We start from the raw sequence: 15,023 nt of genomic DNA, 5'->3' as shown, positions 1-15,023 counted from the left end.
ATTATTTTTTACGTAATCAGTACCAGATAACCTTGATAAATGACCTCAGTTTTGAACATTTGTTTGTTAGCTAATTTTCAAGTTACAGTTTCTATTGGAAACTGTAATGACTTTTTAAATACTAACTCATTCTTGAAGGCCTCCCAAGTGCTAAGATATAACTGAGCCTTTAAACTGTTTAAATAGGTATGTTTGTGAATAACCCAGATATAGTAAAATTACCATGTTAGTTTTTCATTTATTTTTCTAAAAAAAAAAATCCAGAAATGCCTTTGATTTAACAATAAAAGGCTTAAATAAAACATAGTTTTGAAAAAATAATTCATATATTATTGACTTTGTGTTTAGAACACTATAATCCCATTATCTACTCAGGTTGTAGTTCATTCATGTTCAGACTTGACTTTTTTTTTCTTCTCCGTGATAAGATTCCTCATTTCTTATCATAGTTTGGCAAAAGGAAATTTTAGACATAACATTATTATTAAGTAAATAGAGAGCTCGCTACAAAGTCTGGGAAAACCTCTAATACTTTAAATGGCATGACCTGTGCCAATCTCTTTTGGTAAAACGTTCCTTACTAGGACCTCCCATATATATATTCATAATAGGAAATGGAAAATATGGTAGGTAAAGTGGAATTGCTTTGTGGAACCGTGCCATGCATGCTTTCCTTTTCCATGTGATGTGTGTATTATAGTAATGTTCTTTGTTGTTCTTGTTGGGTATAAAAAGTGGATTTGATTAAGCTTTTACTGATATTCTTGTACAACTAACTAACCTCAGACTTCTCCTGCCATTTTCTAACCCCCTAAACCCCAATGTCTATTTTGTTACCTGTAGTCATGCAGAACAGATCCCTCCTTGCCTGACAAATGAGTCTTCTCTCCCCTCTCCTTGGGGTACGCCAGCTGTGTCCAGGAAAAGGTACTGACCACATGAGAGCAGGGAGTGCGTCTCCTCGGCTCCTTTTCCTTGCTCCCTTTTGTGTTTGTCTTACTGCTGTTGGGGCTAGAGGACGTGCCGCTTCTCTCCTTTTTTGTCTGTTCATTTCTTTGCCACTTTTTCGCTTATAAAGCCAGTGGTTCTGAACCAGAAATGTGATTTATAGCATCAGGGACATGCAGTCATTTGTAAATACACAGAATTATTTAGACAAACTGTATTTCATTTTTTGAGCAGCCATGTTTTGTTTGAAGTGAATGAGGAATTGGAACTTAGGGTCCATTTGAATTATTAAAGCGTTTGCTCAATGCCTCACTTTTTCCCCTCTGTCTTTGAAAGTTTGCTTTGTATATGGTTGTACCAGAGCAAGAGAGCAACACCGCATGCATACACACTAAATGTGGGGGAAGGGGAATATGGTCATGCCTTGGTTCTTTCAAATTTTTAACAAACAGAAGTTTTAATGTAGACATTTAATCAGTTAGGCTCAATCAGCTTTCCTATATTGTGCCATCAGAAGGTTTGTTCGACTAAAATCTGTGAAAAATGAATCCTGAGGTCAGTTTCTGAGATGAGTTTAGTTGTTTACTTTCCTACCCTGTCCTTTTTGATATCTTTATTTGAAATATTAGTCCAAATTATGTATAAAGCTTGAAAACTAAGTTGAAGGATAAGTGAGTAATTAATTAAAGGTATATATTGAAACATATTTGGGGCAGCTAGGTGGTAAAGTGGATAGAGTGCCAGGCCTGTAGTCAGGAAGACTCCTCTTCCTGAATTCAAATCTAATCTTAGACACTTATTAGTTGTGTGACCCTGAGCAGTTGCTTAACCCAGTTTGTCTCAGTTTTCTCATCTTTAAAATGGTCTCGAGAAATAAATGATAGACCACTCCAGTATCTTTGCCAAGACCCCAAATGAGGTCATGAAAAGTTGGACACAACTAAAAATGACTGAAATATTTGAAACCTACTTTGGAAGAGGAAAAAAACAAACTCTACAATCTTTACAACTTAATCATAGAAATCTCTTTCTTCTTGTCCAAGTGAAACTTCTGACGTTTTACAGGAAAAAAAAATGCTTTTCTTTCCAGGAATCTTGGGGCTTTGTTACATTGAAGCATAATCTCATTTATACCTCCCAGGCATTACAGTATGAGGTTAATTGGAAAGAGTGAGTCAAGTTTATGACAGCTAACTGATTTTGTTATCACAGTGGAAGATTAGGAGAAGAATGCCATATTAATAGGGGCTGGTGTTTTGCTTATTTGTTGACTCTTGCCACTACGAACAATGCTTTTCTACTTTTCATTTTGGTACTTTGTCTCAGTCTTAGTCTTATTCCTTTCCATTGGCATGTGTCAGAAGACAAGGATGACCTAAGAGGGAAAGTGAATGTTGAATGAAAATATAGCCCTCCTAAGCTCAGGTAGTGAGTAGGAACCATGTAATATTGTGCATCTTTGCATGTTTTGAGAGGCAGTGTGGTGTAGCAGATAGAGCACCGCACAATACCGGCTCCCCCTGCCCCACTGCAATCCCTAACATAATATGGTGGCAGCCTGCTCTATCACATGTGAATTAAGCCTTAACATTACTAGATCACATTTTCTGTTCAATGTCTGAGTACCCAAATTCCTTAGCCATCATGATAATTTTTCTTGTGTTCATTTTTTCCCATGGCTCTCTTCTATTTACCAGTCCCAGCCCACCATACTTTAGTGAAGTCTGATTCGTCCCTGGAACTTTGTCACTTTCCACCTCAAACAAGGGTCAAGGAGGAAACAGTCTTTGTGGTTTTCTTTAAGTCATCAGGCATATTATCTGACTTGACGTTCTGGGTCAAGGGCTAAATTCTTGCCCAGGCTTACTTCTCATGCTGTTGCCCAACCTTTGGCCATCAGAATAGTTCTCACCTGCCTTTTCTGCTTCATCATATATTTTTGTTATGTACTCAGTATTCTAACTCAGCCACACTATTGCATATTTCCTGCTGCTGGGACTTGCTTAGAACATGCTGTACCTTGTGTCTGGAATGATTTCCCCGCTTATCTCTTCCTACTAAAATCTTTCCCATTCTGCAAAGCAAAGCCCTGCTTAGTTGGTCAATCAGCAGAGTGCTGAGGATACTTTTTCTCCCTCTCTCCTTCCCCCAAAATGAACAAACAAACATCCCTTTTCTTACTATGGGTCCAGTTTGACTGAACCAAGAAGTGTGTGACAGGGAGGCTGGAAAGGTGGGTTGAAGGTAGGTTTGAAAGGGCTTTACATGCAAATAAAGGCACTTATATTAGATCTTAAAGGCAATGGGGAGCCACTGCAGTTGATTAGGAATATCATTTTGGTAATTACGTGGAAAAACTCTGAGTTCAGAGGTCAGTCCTTTCCTGAAGATTGTTCTCATCCCCTTAGCTGTTCTGATTTTTCTTTCCTCAGATATCTCATATAACAATGATCAGACCTTTCCTATTTGCTTATTTTGTAGCTGGTTTTATATTTATCTGTATATTTGTCTTGCCTCTCTACTGTATAGTGATTATAGTTTTGTTTATGACTTGGTTAGTCTTAGTGTCTCCAGTACTTTACATAGTGTGATGCATTTTAAAAACTATTTGATAAATTGATTTATTCACCATTCTCTTTTTTGATCTGCTGCCTTAAAAGACTTATGGCCTCCCTTAATAAGTGGCTTATCTCCTGTTTAAAGGACAGCCACTGCTGAGGCTGTTACGTAGTAGGAATTCTTTTTCGGGTATGGGCCGCAGTAGATGGCTGCTATGGTCCCTTCCATTTCTGAAATGCCCTGACTCTGAGCGATGGCCTTAGAATAAGGAGGACCTGGGTTCCGCTTTTGACTCGGCCACTTGGTAGTTCTGTGAGCCTGGGTGAATAACGGAGCCTCTTTTGCTTAGAATTCCACATCTGGAATGTGGAGTGAGACTGTCAGGAACCCTCATCTGCACAGTGGTGCTTGTGACATTCCAGTGAAACAGTGTATGTCGAATACTCAGAAAACTAAATGTGAGTTACTATTAGGAGAGAGCACAAGGTGTGCTCTCGAGAGCATGGGGTATGGAGTCAGGTGGCAGCTGGGATATGGAGCCTGAATGAGACCGTCTGCCCCTGGCCATGTGACTTCATCTTTGTTTCAGTGCCATCATCCGTAAAATGAAGATAATCATCCCTATAACATTTATCACGCCAGTTTTTTCTGTTATCAAATGAAATAATGGATGTAAAGCACTTTGTCAACCTTAGAGCACTGTTTGACATCAGCTTTCAATTATTACTTATAGTGCTGGATGCATTCCTAGAGATGTTATGATTTCGTTTAACTAGCAACAGCAATTTTTGTTTAAGTTTTGGTTGATGCATTTTGACTTTATGCTATCTTGATTTTCAAATATATCTCTACCACCCTTCTTCTACAGAGAGCCATCCCTTGTGAAAAAGAGCGGGACTAGCCACCATATCAGTACTGGCATAATGAGGCTTTCTTTCTTGGATCTGTTCTGAGACTTAAGTCTCAGGAAGCTCAGGCCTCTTGTCTAAACCGTATTATAGGTTGGAGTAATCTTGTGAAACTTTTTATTTGTTTTATGGTGATAGTGAAGCTTCTCTGCTTAAAAGTTACTGCAGTTAAAAGAAAACACACACACACACACACACACACACACACACACACTCTGAAATCGTTTGAGTTGAGTAACCTTAAATGGATTGACTTAAAGCACTTTATCTAGTGGGTGTTCTTTTCTTAACAGTGAGTGATCTAACACATGTTCATTTTTATAATTGGAAGTAAAATGCACAAGAGGGTTTTCTGTTTTCCATCTTTTGAATGGCAGTTACTTTAAAAGAATTGTTTGCACCAAGGGTGAATATCCTAGATTAAAACATTCTGATAGAACTGTGGTCTATAAAATTGTATAGTTTGATATCAAGGACTTTTAAATTTTTGGTTACTTTTCATTGAATTGTAAGACTGGTAACATACTTTAATTGAAGAAAATATTGTAGTGGACTATATTTTCAGTGAAGTTTAATAATTAAACTTCTTTTTTGGGGGGGAATGATAATGTCTTACCCCTGCCTGTAAAGGGTTATTTAATTCCTCTAGTGAAAAGTGAAGCTTATTACACACAGAGTAGAGCATCTTTTTTTCTTCTCTTTTCTACACTTGCATTGACCAAAGATAGCATTGCTAGCTATAGCTTGCATCCTGAACAAGGACAGGGTCTGAGCTGACACCATCATGTTGTTATTATCTTACTTAGGATTATAGATTTCGAGGTGGAAGGGACCTTGGAAGCCTCTCATTTTACAGAGGACAACACTGGGAACAAGGGAGGGGAAGTGATGTTCCCCAGGTCCCACAGTTAGTAAGCTTTGGAGACAGGATTTGAACCTAGGACTCCTAATTCAAGAGTCAAGGTTCCTTCTAGTGCCCTCACGCTGCCTCTTCTGGTACATTTGCTCCCAGTGTGCAAACTGCTCCCAAGCAGAAGAATTGCCTGGGGCACCAGCAAGTGACATGACTTCCTCCTTAAAACAACCAGTATGTGTCTGAGGTGGGATTTGAACACAGGTCTTATTGTCTCTGAGATCCACTATACCATGCTGCTTTACATTTCTATGTGTACAATATCTGTTCAACAGAAATTATAATGTGTATATATACATATTTATGTATGTATAACATTTTTGTTTCACAGAATTTAGAAAAGAAAGCTTTTTTTATCTCTAGTCATTATTATGTCAAAACACATTTTATCTTTTTAGGTTTGTTTTTAATATCAATTTTAGCCAGAATGTCTTCAAAACGTTAGCAAAGTAAGTCAATTTAAAGATTTTTTGATATTATCGTGTGACCCTGGGCAAGGTTGCCTTGCCAAAAAAACAAAAGAAAGTATCACTTAGTTTAGAATAAATTATTTTATTTCCAAAGATGGGAGACTTAGCTTCCTAGTGACAAATTGACTTATGCCTTCTTTAGTGTTGCTTCAGTCACATTAACCATTTGGGGATGTTCATACTTTGAGTGTGTAGTATTTTGTTAAGCATCAGTTTTTCTAAGAACTAGAATGAAAAAACTAGCAAATATAGCCCTATAAATACTAAAATTTGTGACCTGATTAAAGACTATATCCTCTTTTAAGAGGAGAGTAGATTAATAACTTTACTTGACTTTATTCATTCAGATGGATCAGGAAAAAACTGAGCAGAAAGGACCTTTCTGGCAGTACTAGGGCTGGAAGACAAAGGTTGCAAGTTGGAATGTCCTGGATATTCTGACAAGGTTACTGCTCATAGAATAAAGACAAATTCCAAGTTTTTATTTTAAGTGTAGGGTGGAAGGTGATGATGTGATGTTGAGCCATTTCTGAAATGACTTGGGAAGTAAAGCAATTTTTTTTTTTTTTGGTGAGGCAGTTGGGGTTAAGTGACTTGCCTCGAGTCACACAGCCAGTGAGTGTTATGTATCTGAAGGCAGATTTGAACTCGGATCCTCCTAACTCCAGGGCCAGTGCTCTATCCTCAGCGCCACCTAGCTTCCCCAGTAAAGCAATTCTTAAAGAGATTGCTGAAAAATTGGGGCGGGGGAGGGGAGGAAGCCGCACATTTATTGGGGTGTTGGGGTAGCAGAGGCAAAGATGAACTTATCTTTGAGACAATGAGTATAATTTTTTTTATAATATTGAAGTAATGATACTACTTTTCTTAGTATTTCTAAAAAGAAAGAATGATGCTTTCATGGAGCAGTTAAAACACCAGTTCATCTATCTCAGCTGACCAATCATTGAATTCAAAGCATCATTTAATCTGCAGTTGTCGTGTGAGGGAAGTGTGATTTCAAACAGATAATTCCAAGATGGAGTTTTTGGAACAGGGAGTACCTCTAATGCTTCAGACTCAAGTAATCATGTCTCTTGCTAACCCATTGCCTCAAGAGAACGCCTGTTGCTTAGTGCCAAAATACCGAATCAGAAGAAAATAAAGAAATCTCAAATATTAGAGGCATAATATTAAGTTGTGTTGATTATTGGAAAGAGAAGCACGTAGCCATAAAGAAAATTGCACACAAAACATCTAGTCAGGCTGCATTGGTATGAGGTTTCTCTCTAACGTGAATGCCATTAGATAGCAGCTTCCAAGTGGAAAATGGGGTACTTGCAAGGAGGGTGACAGCTCTTGGCCAAGTTCTTGCTGCATCCCAAGATGAAGCCAGTTCTAGCTCCCAGAATATCACCCTCATTGAGCACTTAGAGATTGACTAACTTTGGTTGCCTTTGGGCACCTAGTAGACTGATACAGAGCATGACAAGAAAAATTCTTATTTTAGCAATTAGTTTAACTTCTTCCTCCCATCAAACTTTTTATCAGAGCTTCCAACAAGCATTTATCAGCATGAGTATCGAATCACTTTGTTTTCATCTCTTGCTCTTGACCCATAACGTAACTACAATAGGAAAAGTAAACGGAAAAATGAGCATCTAAAAGATTCACTAATTGGGTTTATATCCCTGAATAATTGAGAGTTAACGATAAATACTTTAATGCAGTTTAGCCTTAAGAAATGGCATCACCCAGCTCTGAAGTATAGATTTTTTTTTTTGCATGACAGTCATAAAAATAACCAGAAGTTTTTATTGTAGGTAGACGTGAAATTCTTCTTCCTTCTTGTCCCATAGGCATGCATATCATTCTGTTTCAACACCCTCTGGGCACCCTTCCAAAAGTGTTGCTGATGTGAAACAACAGCCAGCAGCGTCATCTCTCCAGAGTTCTGACGCCGTTGTCATCCATCCTGGAGCCATGCTTGCCATGCTGGACCTCTTATCCTCTGTTGGCTCAACGTCGCAGCCAGAAGTAAGCATGTGTCTTCATGTATTTAATGAATGAGGCGGAGTGGGTGTTGAGGGTTAGGGGTGGCAGGTGAAGTGGAAAGTGGCAAGAGGGTAATCAGTCAGTCGACAAGCATTTATTAATCACCATCTTTCCTGTTTGCCTTTCTAAGGTAATGCTTATGCTGTGTGCCTGATAGTCCTGTGGGTTGAGAGATAGATAACCATGGAAGTAAACGGCAGGCATTTTTTCATGCACATAAGATGGATCCACATGCGACATTTATGTACTTGCTGGCTAGTTTTTTTCTTAGCACACCAGGCAGAATATTCATGGAGACTCTTCTTTCTTATACTCCACAGATTTTTGCTTTCCATGTAATGAGATATTTTCCAAGATGAAATCTTTGTCGTGCTTTCATTGTCTGCGTTTTGTTATGCTTCTGCCTTCTTTTGTATGGAGAATAATCCATCGTCTTATCATTATCACACATATTGTTTATTAGTAGTTTTTTATTTTTCTTAACTCCTCCCATAAGGAAATGAGTAGGAGGCTTCTTAAATTTTGGTGTTTTTGTTCCTTTGCTTTAAAGAAAAGACGTTTTCTCAAGTGTGCCATAATTAGCAATTTTGTGGATAATATCAAAATATTTATGACAAATATTATCCCTGACAGTTGTGTTTTATAAGACCATTCTACTTTTCTCAAATATAGCATAGATCTTTGTACTCCCAACTGTGAATTACTCTGGGCACTACCAGTAATTGTGGAAGCTTCTTGTAAATCCTACTTAGTAGTAAATAGAATCAAAAAGAAATGTGATGAGTATATTACCCCAGACTAATTCTATTTTTCTCTTTTGTTTATATGGACCTTGAGATATTGCTCATATTTTGAGATATCAGTGTAACAGTGAACTGGCATTGACCTAAAAGGTCTGGGCCACTGTTTCTCAGTGAAGGTGTCTAAGTTCTGAGCTATGCACTGAGTAGACTCACTTCTAGGAGAGCCTTTCCTCTAATAAAAAAAAAAAAAGGAGAGTGGGCTATTTTCTCATACCGTCTGTCTATATTCTCCCACCTCAGAACTCTGGAGATAATAATTTAAGACTTAGATCAGGCTCAGTTTTAGGGGCTCCCCAAAAGGGAATGGAAAGGCATTTAGTGTACAGTATTGATAAGGTAAGAATGGCTATTCACAAGAAATGGTTAAAACACAGAAGACTTCATAAGTGCACATTGATAAAGACTCAAAATATGACAAAGTAATCTAGACTCCTATTATATTCTGACGGGGGGTTAGTAATTCAAACATTAAAATGGGGAATGTAGTGGGAACTGTTAGATATGCATTTCACCATCACCTTGACTCTACTGTCCACACAGCTCCCTTGAGGCCAGGACTTGGGCTCATCTTCTTTTTGTTGATCATCTTCTCTGATACACATACTCAAGGGCCTGTGAGGAATACCTCCTAGGGTGTAGTCTGCACCAGCTGAGGGAGCCAGGAGTTCACAGCTACTTATACTCAACTTTGGAAATGTTCATCTCAGTATCACTATTTGGTTAGCTAGGCTTAAGGGAAAACACACACACACACACACACACACACACACACACACACACACACACACGACATATGCTATGGCTGCCATAAGGAAAGAAAGTAACTCTTCCTCTCTTTCCCCTTCTCCCTCTAGGAGAGAGAGAGAGAGAGAGAGAGAGAGTCTTATGCCACATGTTCTGAGAGACGGGAAGAAGAGAATTTTAAAATCCATAGAGTGGGTGGCTCTTGCTGGCCTTGGCAGTCAGTAAGGTGATTGCTTTGTAACACTTGTCCTTCAGCATAGGATCACATGTGTCCCCAAGAGGGTTGGAGGAGTTCAGTGTGATGTTTGCTCCGTAAGTTGTGATATAGTCAGAGCAGATAGGGTGGGGCACCCTATTGTGCCTCCGAAGTAATAGCTTACATTTATACAACATTTTCTGGTGTTTGAGCTGAGTCTTAAAGGAAACTAGGGATTGTAAGAGGCAGAGGTAAAGATGGAATGCATACTGTCATAGGGAGCTAGCAAGTATACAGTGATGAAAGTGTGAATCATAGTGAGTATGAAGGGGACAGTACTGTGTATCTAGGCTGAGAAAGTAGGTTGTGAAGGGCCTTAGGAGCCAGAGAGGAATTTATATTTGCTTCAGAGTTAATAGAGAACGGCTGAAGTTTATTGAATAAGGGAGTGAAATTGTTCTCTCCTTCAGGAATCATGTTGGCAGCCGTGACGGACGGTTGAATGGCTGTCACTTATCCTGTCAGGTGACTAATTCTCATATTTATTTTTAACAGCCTGAATACTTGAACCATCCAGGGATTTGCTTGGATATTTTCGTTCTAATCAATACAATATTAGCCTCTTTCTCATTAATTCTTTTAATTAGCTCAAGCCCCCAGCCCAATTTATCAAATACTATTTATTTATAAACTGGAAAAAGCCTCTTTTCCCAATTCTATGTGTGGAGGTTACTCAAATACAATTTTGTACAAATTAAAACCAGTATTAAAGCAAATATATATTTATTTATAGTATTCTCTCTTTGAGGAAGATCATGGCCAGAGCTACCATTAAACCCTCACTATAATGGTAATTGACTCATTTCAGATAATGGTTAAAATTTCTTAAGAATCTTCTATATATTTCTCCTTATACATATCTTCTATGTATTTCTCCTCAAGATGCAAGTTAAATTTAGTCTCTCAGTTAAAAAGCTAGGTTAGTACTTTTTCTTACTTCTTTTTTGAGTAAACATTGGAAAGTCTTTCAGTATGCACTTTTTTTTTTGCCAGCTCCTCATAGACTCTTCAGAGTTATCTTTATAACATAATTATTAAGATAGTTCTAACCAAGAAGATCATCCTCACATTCTTCTCCTCTGTCTTTTCTGCAGGCTCCTTATAAATCCTCCTAGATTAACAGTGAAATACAAATTCTTTCTAAATCCATAGGGAGAAGCAAGACAATTTAAACTCTTCAGACTGCTACTGCCATCCTCACCGAGATACGCTAACAGTATTTATAGTGTCTGCAGAAAAGCCTAGTGAAAGAAGTTTATATATATATGTGTGTGTATGTATGTATGAATGTATGTTATGTGTGTATAATATATATGTATATGTGTGTGTGTGTATATATATGTATGTATATATACGCATATATGTTGTATCCCTTATAATAAAGTTAAACTTCTTGAGATCAGGGACTGTTTCATTTGTATTTGTATTCCCAGCACCTGTCATGGTGCTGGGTACATAGTAGACCCTTACTAAGTGTTTGTTAATTGATTGACTCTAACCCTCAAGGGTCCTGTGGTGACAGATAAAAATTATTCTTTCTCAAGAGGAAGATTAGGACAGTCATCTGAGTCACTAAATACTAATTGGTGCTCCAAACTTAACTGAACTTATAACGAGCATCAGTTTCTTTCCTTGGCCCCTAGATGGTGGGAGATAGTACATAGTCCAAACAAACTCTATATATCAAGCCTAGGTTTGTCTCATGGTCTTAATCCTGTGTGAAGTCCTTGTAGTAAGGGGCTTTGTAGAAGAGGCTGGGGTCCTAGTTAGAGTCCTAAGGGTGAGAGGTTCAGTGGCATTGTGTTTTTTCTTATATGGTTCAGTAGTTCTGTGGATTAGACAGGGCCTCCACATGTGGCAGTAGATCCAGGTTTCAAAATCCAGATCCTGACCACTCTGTGGTTAAGTAAGAACAGCAAAAACAACAACAATAATAACTGACTTAAGTAAGACTTTAACATTTGCAAACTGTGGGGTAAATACTATATTTCAGATATAGAAAGTGAGGCAAAGATGTAGAGTACTTGTAAAGACTTGCCCAAGGTAACCCTTATTAAAAGCAGGATTTGAACCCCAATCTTTCTGACCCCAACTCCTGCTCTCTGTGTACGATGCCACACTTCCTGGTTGAGACACTATAAGGCAGCATAAATGTAGCCTCCATAAGGTTATGGAGTGAGTCAGCTTTCAAAAATCTGCCCCCACAACAGAGAAAGAATAGGTAGGTGCTGGAGCAGAAGCATATGTCTCAAGGGTGGCCTTTATATTTGGTGGTAGGCGGAGGACTTCAGTGTTCTAGAGACCTGGGGCATCATGGTTACTGATGAAATTCTCGTTTTCATTCAAGACTGTGCCAAAACTTGGCCAAAAATAAATCCAAGTGAGCCTATAAGAACTAGGCATTTTCTAAAGACGGTGTTTTGTATTGCTGTTGTTGTCTTAAACTTCTAGTACTCCTTGGAACTCCTGTCTCCGTTGAATGATGAACTCTGATAAATAGGTTGATATACTGAGAAGCATAATTGTTTTAGAGTTACAGGAATTCTAAAGGAAATTAACTGCTTTAACATTTAACATTTTGACATTTAACCATTCCACACATCATGAAAGGCTAAGAAATTTACCCAAGATTGTGATAAGAATGTTTTAAAGGCCTTGGAAATTGCCTGGTTTCGCTTCATTGAAAGCCTGCGAGTGATAATCAAGGCTAGACAGGACTTGGAAAAATGGGCAGCTCTTCAAAGGTAGTGTACTTTTAACACGCGTGTACGTGTGTGTGTTTTAGGAAGAATAAAAGAATATATGCCAAAGTTGAACCCTGTCTGGGAGGCGAATTGTTAAGGGACGCAGATGAAAATAGACCATTTTTATTACTCTTTCTAAAGCACGACACCCATGGATCTATGTTCTCACTGTTTCATGAGTTCTCTCCAGTAATTTGAATCACAAGCTTTCCATTCCTGCTCATCTTGTGTGACTTTTATCCATGTTCATCCAAAAATTTGCTATAGGGATTCACCTCATATGCCAAAGACCTTTATCTCTTTCTTCTGTTGAGAGCTCTCTGGCTATCCATCCACCTGTCAACCTGTTATTTTTGGTAATTTTGATTACCTAAAATTGAAAAACTTTTGAAAAAAAATAATGCAACTGGGATAAGGACAAGTAAATTGTTGACTGGGAAAAAATTTAGTTATAACATATCTCTGATATTGGAGCTATATAGGCACCTAACAGAAATATATTGCTGAAAGCCATTCCCCAGTTGGTAAAGGGTTAAAGAAGGATTACAAACTATTAACAAACAGGTGTGAAAGAGTATTTCGAATTACTCATTATAATAAGAAAGCAAATCAACATAACTGAAGTTTTAACTTACACGTAATATATCATTATATCAAAGATAACAAAATATCAGATCAGTCAGTGTTAGAGAGGTTACTGAAAGACACTCATATTAATCTGCTATTGGTCTAGAGGAAAGTTGTCTAACCATTCCAAGGGTAATTTGGAATTAGCTCAGATACTTATGAAAATGACCATAGTAGGCATATGCTACACAAGAGTATTTCAGTAAAAGAAAAGCCTCACAAAACAGAGAAATATTTATAGCAAGCCTTAAATGAAGTGATACAAAGTGACATAAGCAGAATCAGGAAAACAGTATATATATATGAATGTAACTATGAGAGTATAATAAGCAAGCTTGATTCTAAAGAGGAGATAAGAGAAAGCACTTTCTTTCAGAGCTTGGCGGGGGAAGTGTATGGGAATGAAACGTTATGGATAATATCATAATTTTTGATATATTCATTAGTTTCACTGAACTGTTTCTCTCTCTCTCTCTTTCTCTCTCTCTCTCTCTCCCCCCTCTCCCTCCCTCCCTCCCTCCTTCCCTCTCTCCTCCTCCTCCTCCCTATGATAATAAGGGATGGCTCCTTTGGGAAGCCAACAGGGGAGGTAAGCATTGGGAAATACAGATAATGTAAAAACAAACAATACAATAAAATGCCTTTTATAAAAATTTATTGAAAAATCAGAGACAGATTATTATTTATGGGAAGCAGATAGATTATCCTGGTATTCACCAAACTGAATTGATGTGACTGATTCTTATTAATGGACACGGTAATAGTCTCAGAAGCCCAAATATTCAGAAATGTAAAACATGTCTCAAACACTACCCAGGGTAACCAAAGCAAGAGTAGACTTAGCCTTTTCACAGCATTCAAAGGACTGTGGTAATACACCATTGCATAACAGTATTTCAGCTTCAGCCATCTAACACTAAAGACAGTGATTTGAGGATTGTCCTGGTTTTCTATACAAGCCCTGTACAAGATCATCCTTTCAGTTCTGCTTTAGTATGGAGTCACTATTTTATGTGCTCAAGTCCACTCCCCTTCCACCCTTCCCTACACCTGTTGCAGATAGACTAATCCTAATCATCTAGGTTTAAAGTCTTGAGGTTATCCTTAATTCCTCACTCTCCCTCATCCAGTATATCTTTTCAGGTGCCAAGTTATATTGTTTCTACTTGTATCTGTCTCACATCTGTCCCCTTTTCTATGCTCATATGGTTACCACCCTCGTTCAGGCCCTCAACCACTTCTCAGCAGAGCTATTGTAGCAGTCTCCTAATTGGGCTGCCTAATTCCTGCCTTAAGCTTCTCCTCCTCAGTTTTCTCCTCCTGATAGCTGCCACAGTCATTTTCCTAAAGTTCATGTCTGACTATGTCACCCTGCTATTCATTAAACTTCAGTGACTTCCCCTAGCTTCTGGGATCACATATGCGCTGCTTGCTCTGTTCAGCTTTTAAAAAGTTTTCATTAAGATTATTTGTTTTTACATCACTATCATTTTCCCTGGTATCCTCCCTCCCAGAGAGCCATCACATATAACAATATTTTTAAGGGGAAAAAAATGAGGTGAAGGGAGGGGAAGAAAAATCAGCATAACTCATCAAACCATCGAAAACAATCCTAAAAATGTGTTCAACAAACTATGTTGTGGACCTCCCCCACCTCAGCAAAGGGATGCAGTGAGACTGTCTTCTGTAGTTCTTATTTTGAGCCATTCCTGGTAAAGTGTGACTGATTTTGGTGGGGGCGAGGCTAATCTTTCCACTTACATTGTTGTAGTCATTTTGTATGCTGCTTCTGTGGGCTCTACCTTCATTCTGCGTCAGTTCATGGAGTTCTTTCCATGCTTCTTTGTATTTATCACATTGGTCATTTTTTACATCACAGTAATATTCCATAACATTCATGTGCCACAGTTTTTTTAGCCGCTCCTCAATAAAAGGGCACCTACTCTGTCTGTTTGTTTATTTATTTGTTTCTTTCTTTCTTTCTTTCTTTCTTTCTTTCTTTCTTTCTTTCTTTCTT

General features: G+C 38.1%; 1 protein-coding gene across 5 annotated transcripts in view; it reads left to right on the top strand.

The window, feature by feature from the left end:
• The window catches only part of WDFY3 (WD repeat and FYVE domain containing 3), a 296,048-nt gene that overhangs the window by 134,470 nt on the left and 146,555 nt on the right, over positions 1–15,023 (top strand). For 4 of the 5 annotated variants that reach the window (XM_027853425.1, XM_027853426.1, XM_027853424.1 and 1 more), the window contains exons 13-14: positions 844–927; positions 7,637–7,814. In XM_027853425.1, the coding sequence (XP_027709226.1) occupies positions 844–927; positions 7,637–7,814 (262 nt within the window). The remainder of the gene's footprint in view (positions 1–843; positions 928–7,636; positions 7,815–15,023) is intronic. The other variant, XM_027853427.1, reaches the window with a different exon arrangement.

The sequence above is a fragment of the Vombatus ursinus genome, unplaced genomic scaffold, assembly GCF_900497805.2.
Source record: "Vombatus ursinus unplaced genomic scaffold, bare-nosed wombat genome assembly UNPS02009975.1, whole genome shotgun sequence".
Taxonomy (NCBI): Eukaryota; Metazoa; Chordata; class Mammalia; order Diprotodontia; family Vombatidae; genus Vombatus; species Vombatus ursinus.
This window is presented reverse-complemented; position numbering and strand designations above follow the sequence as displayed.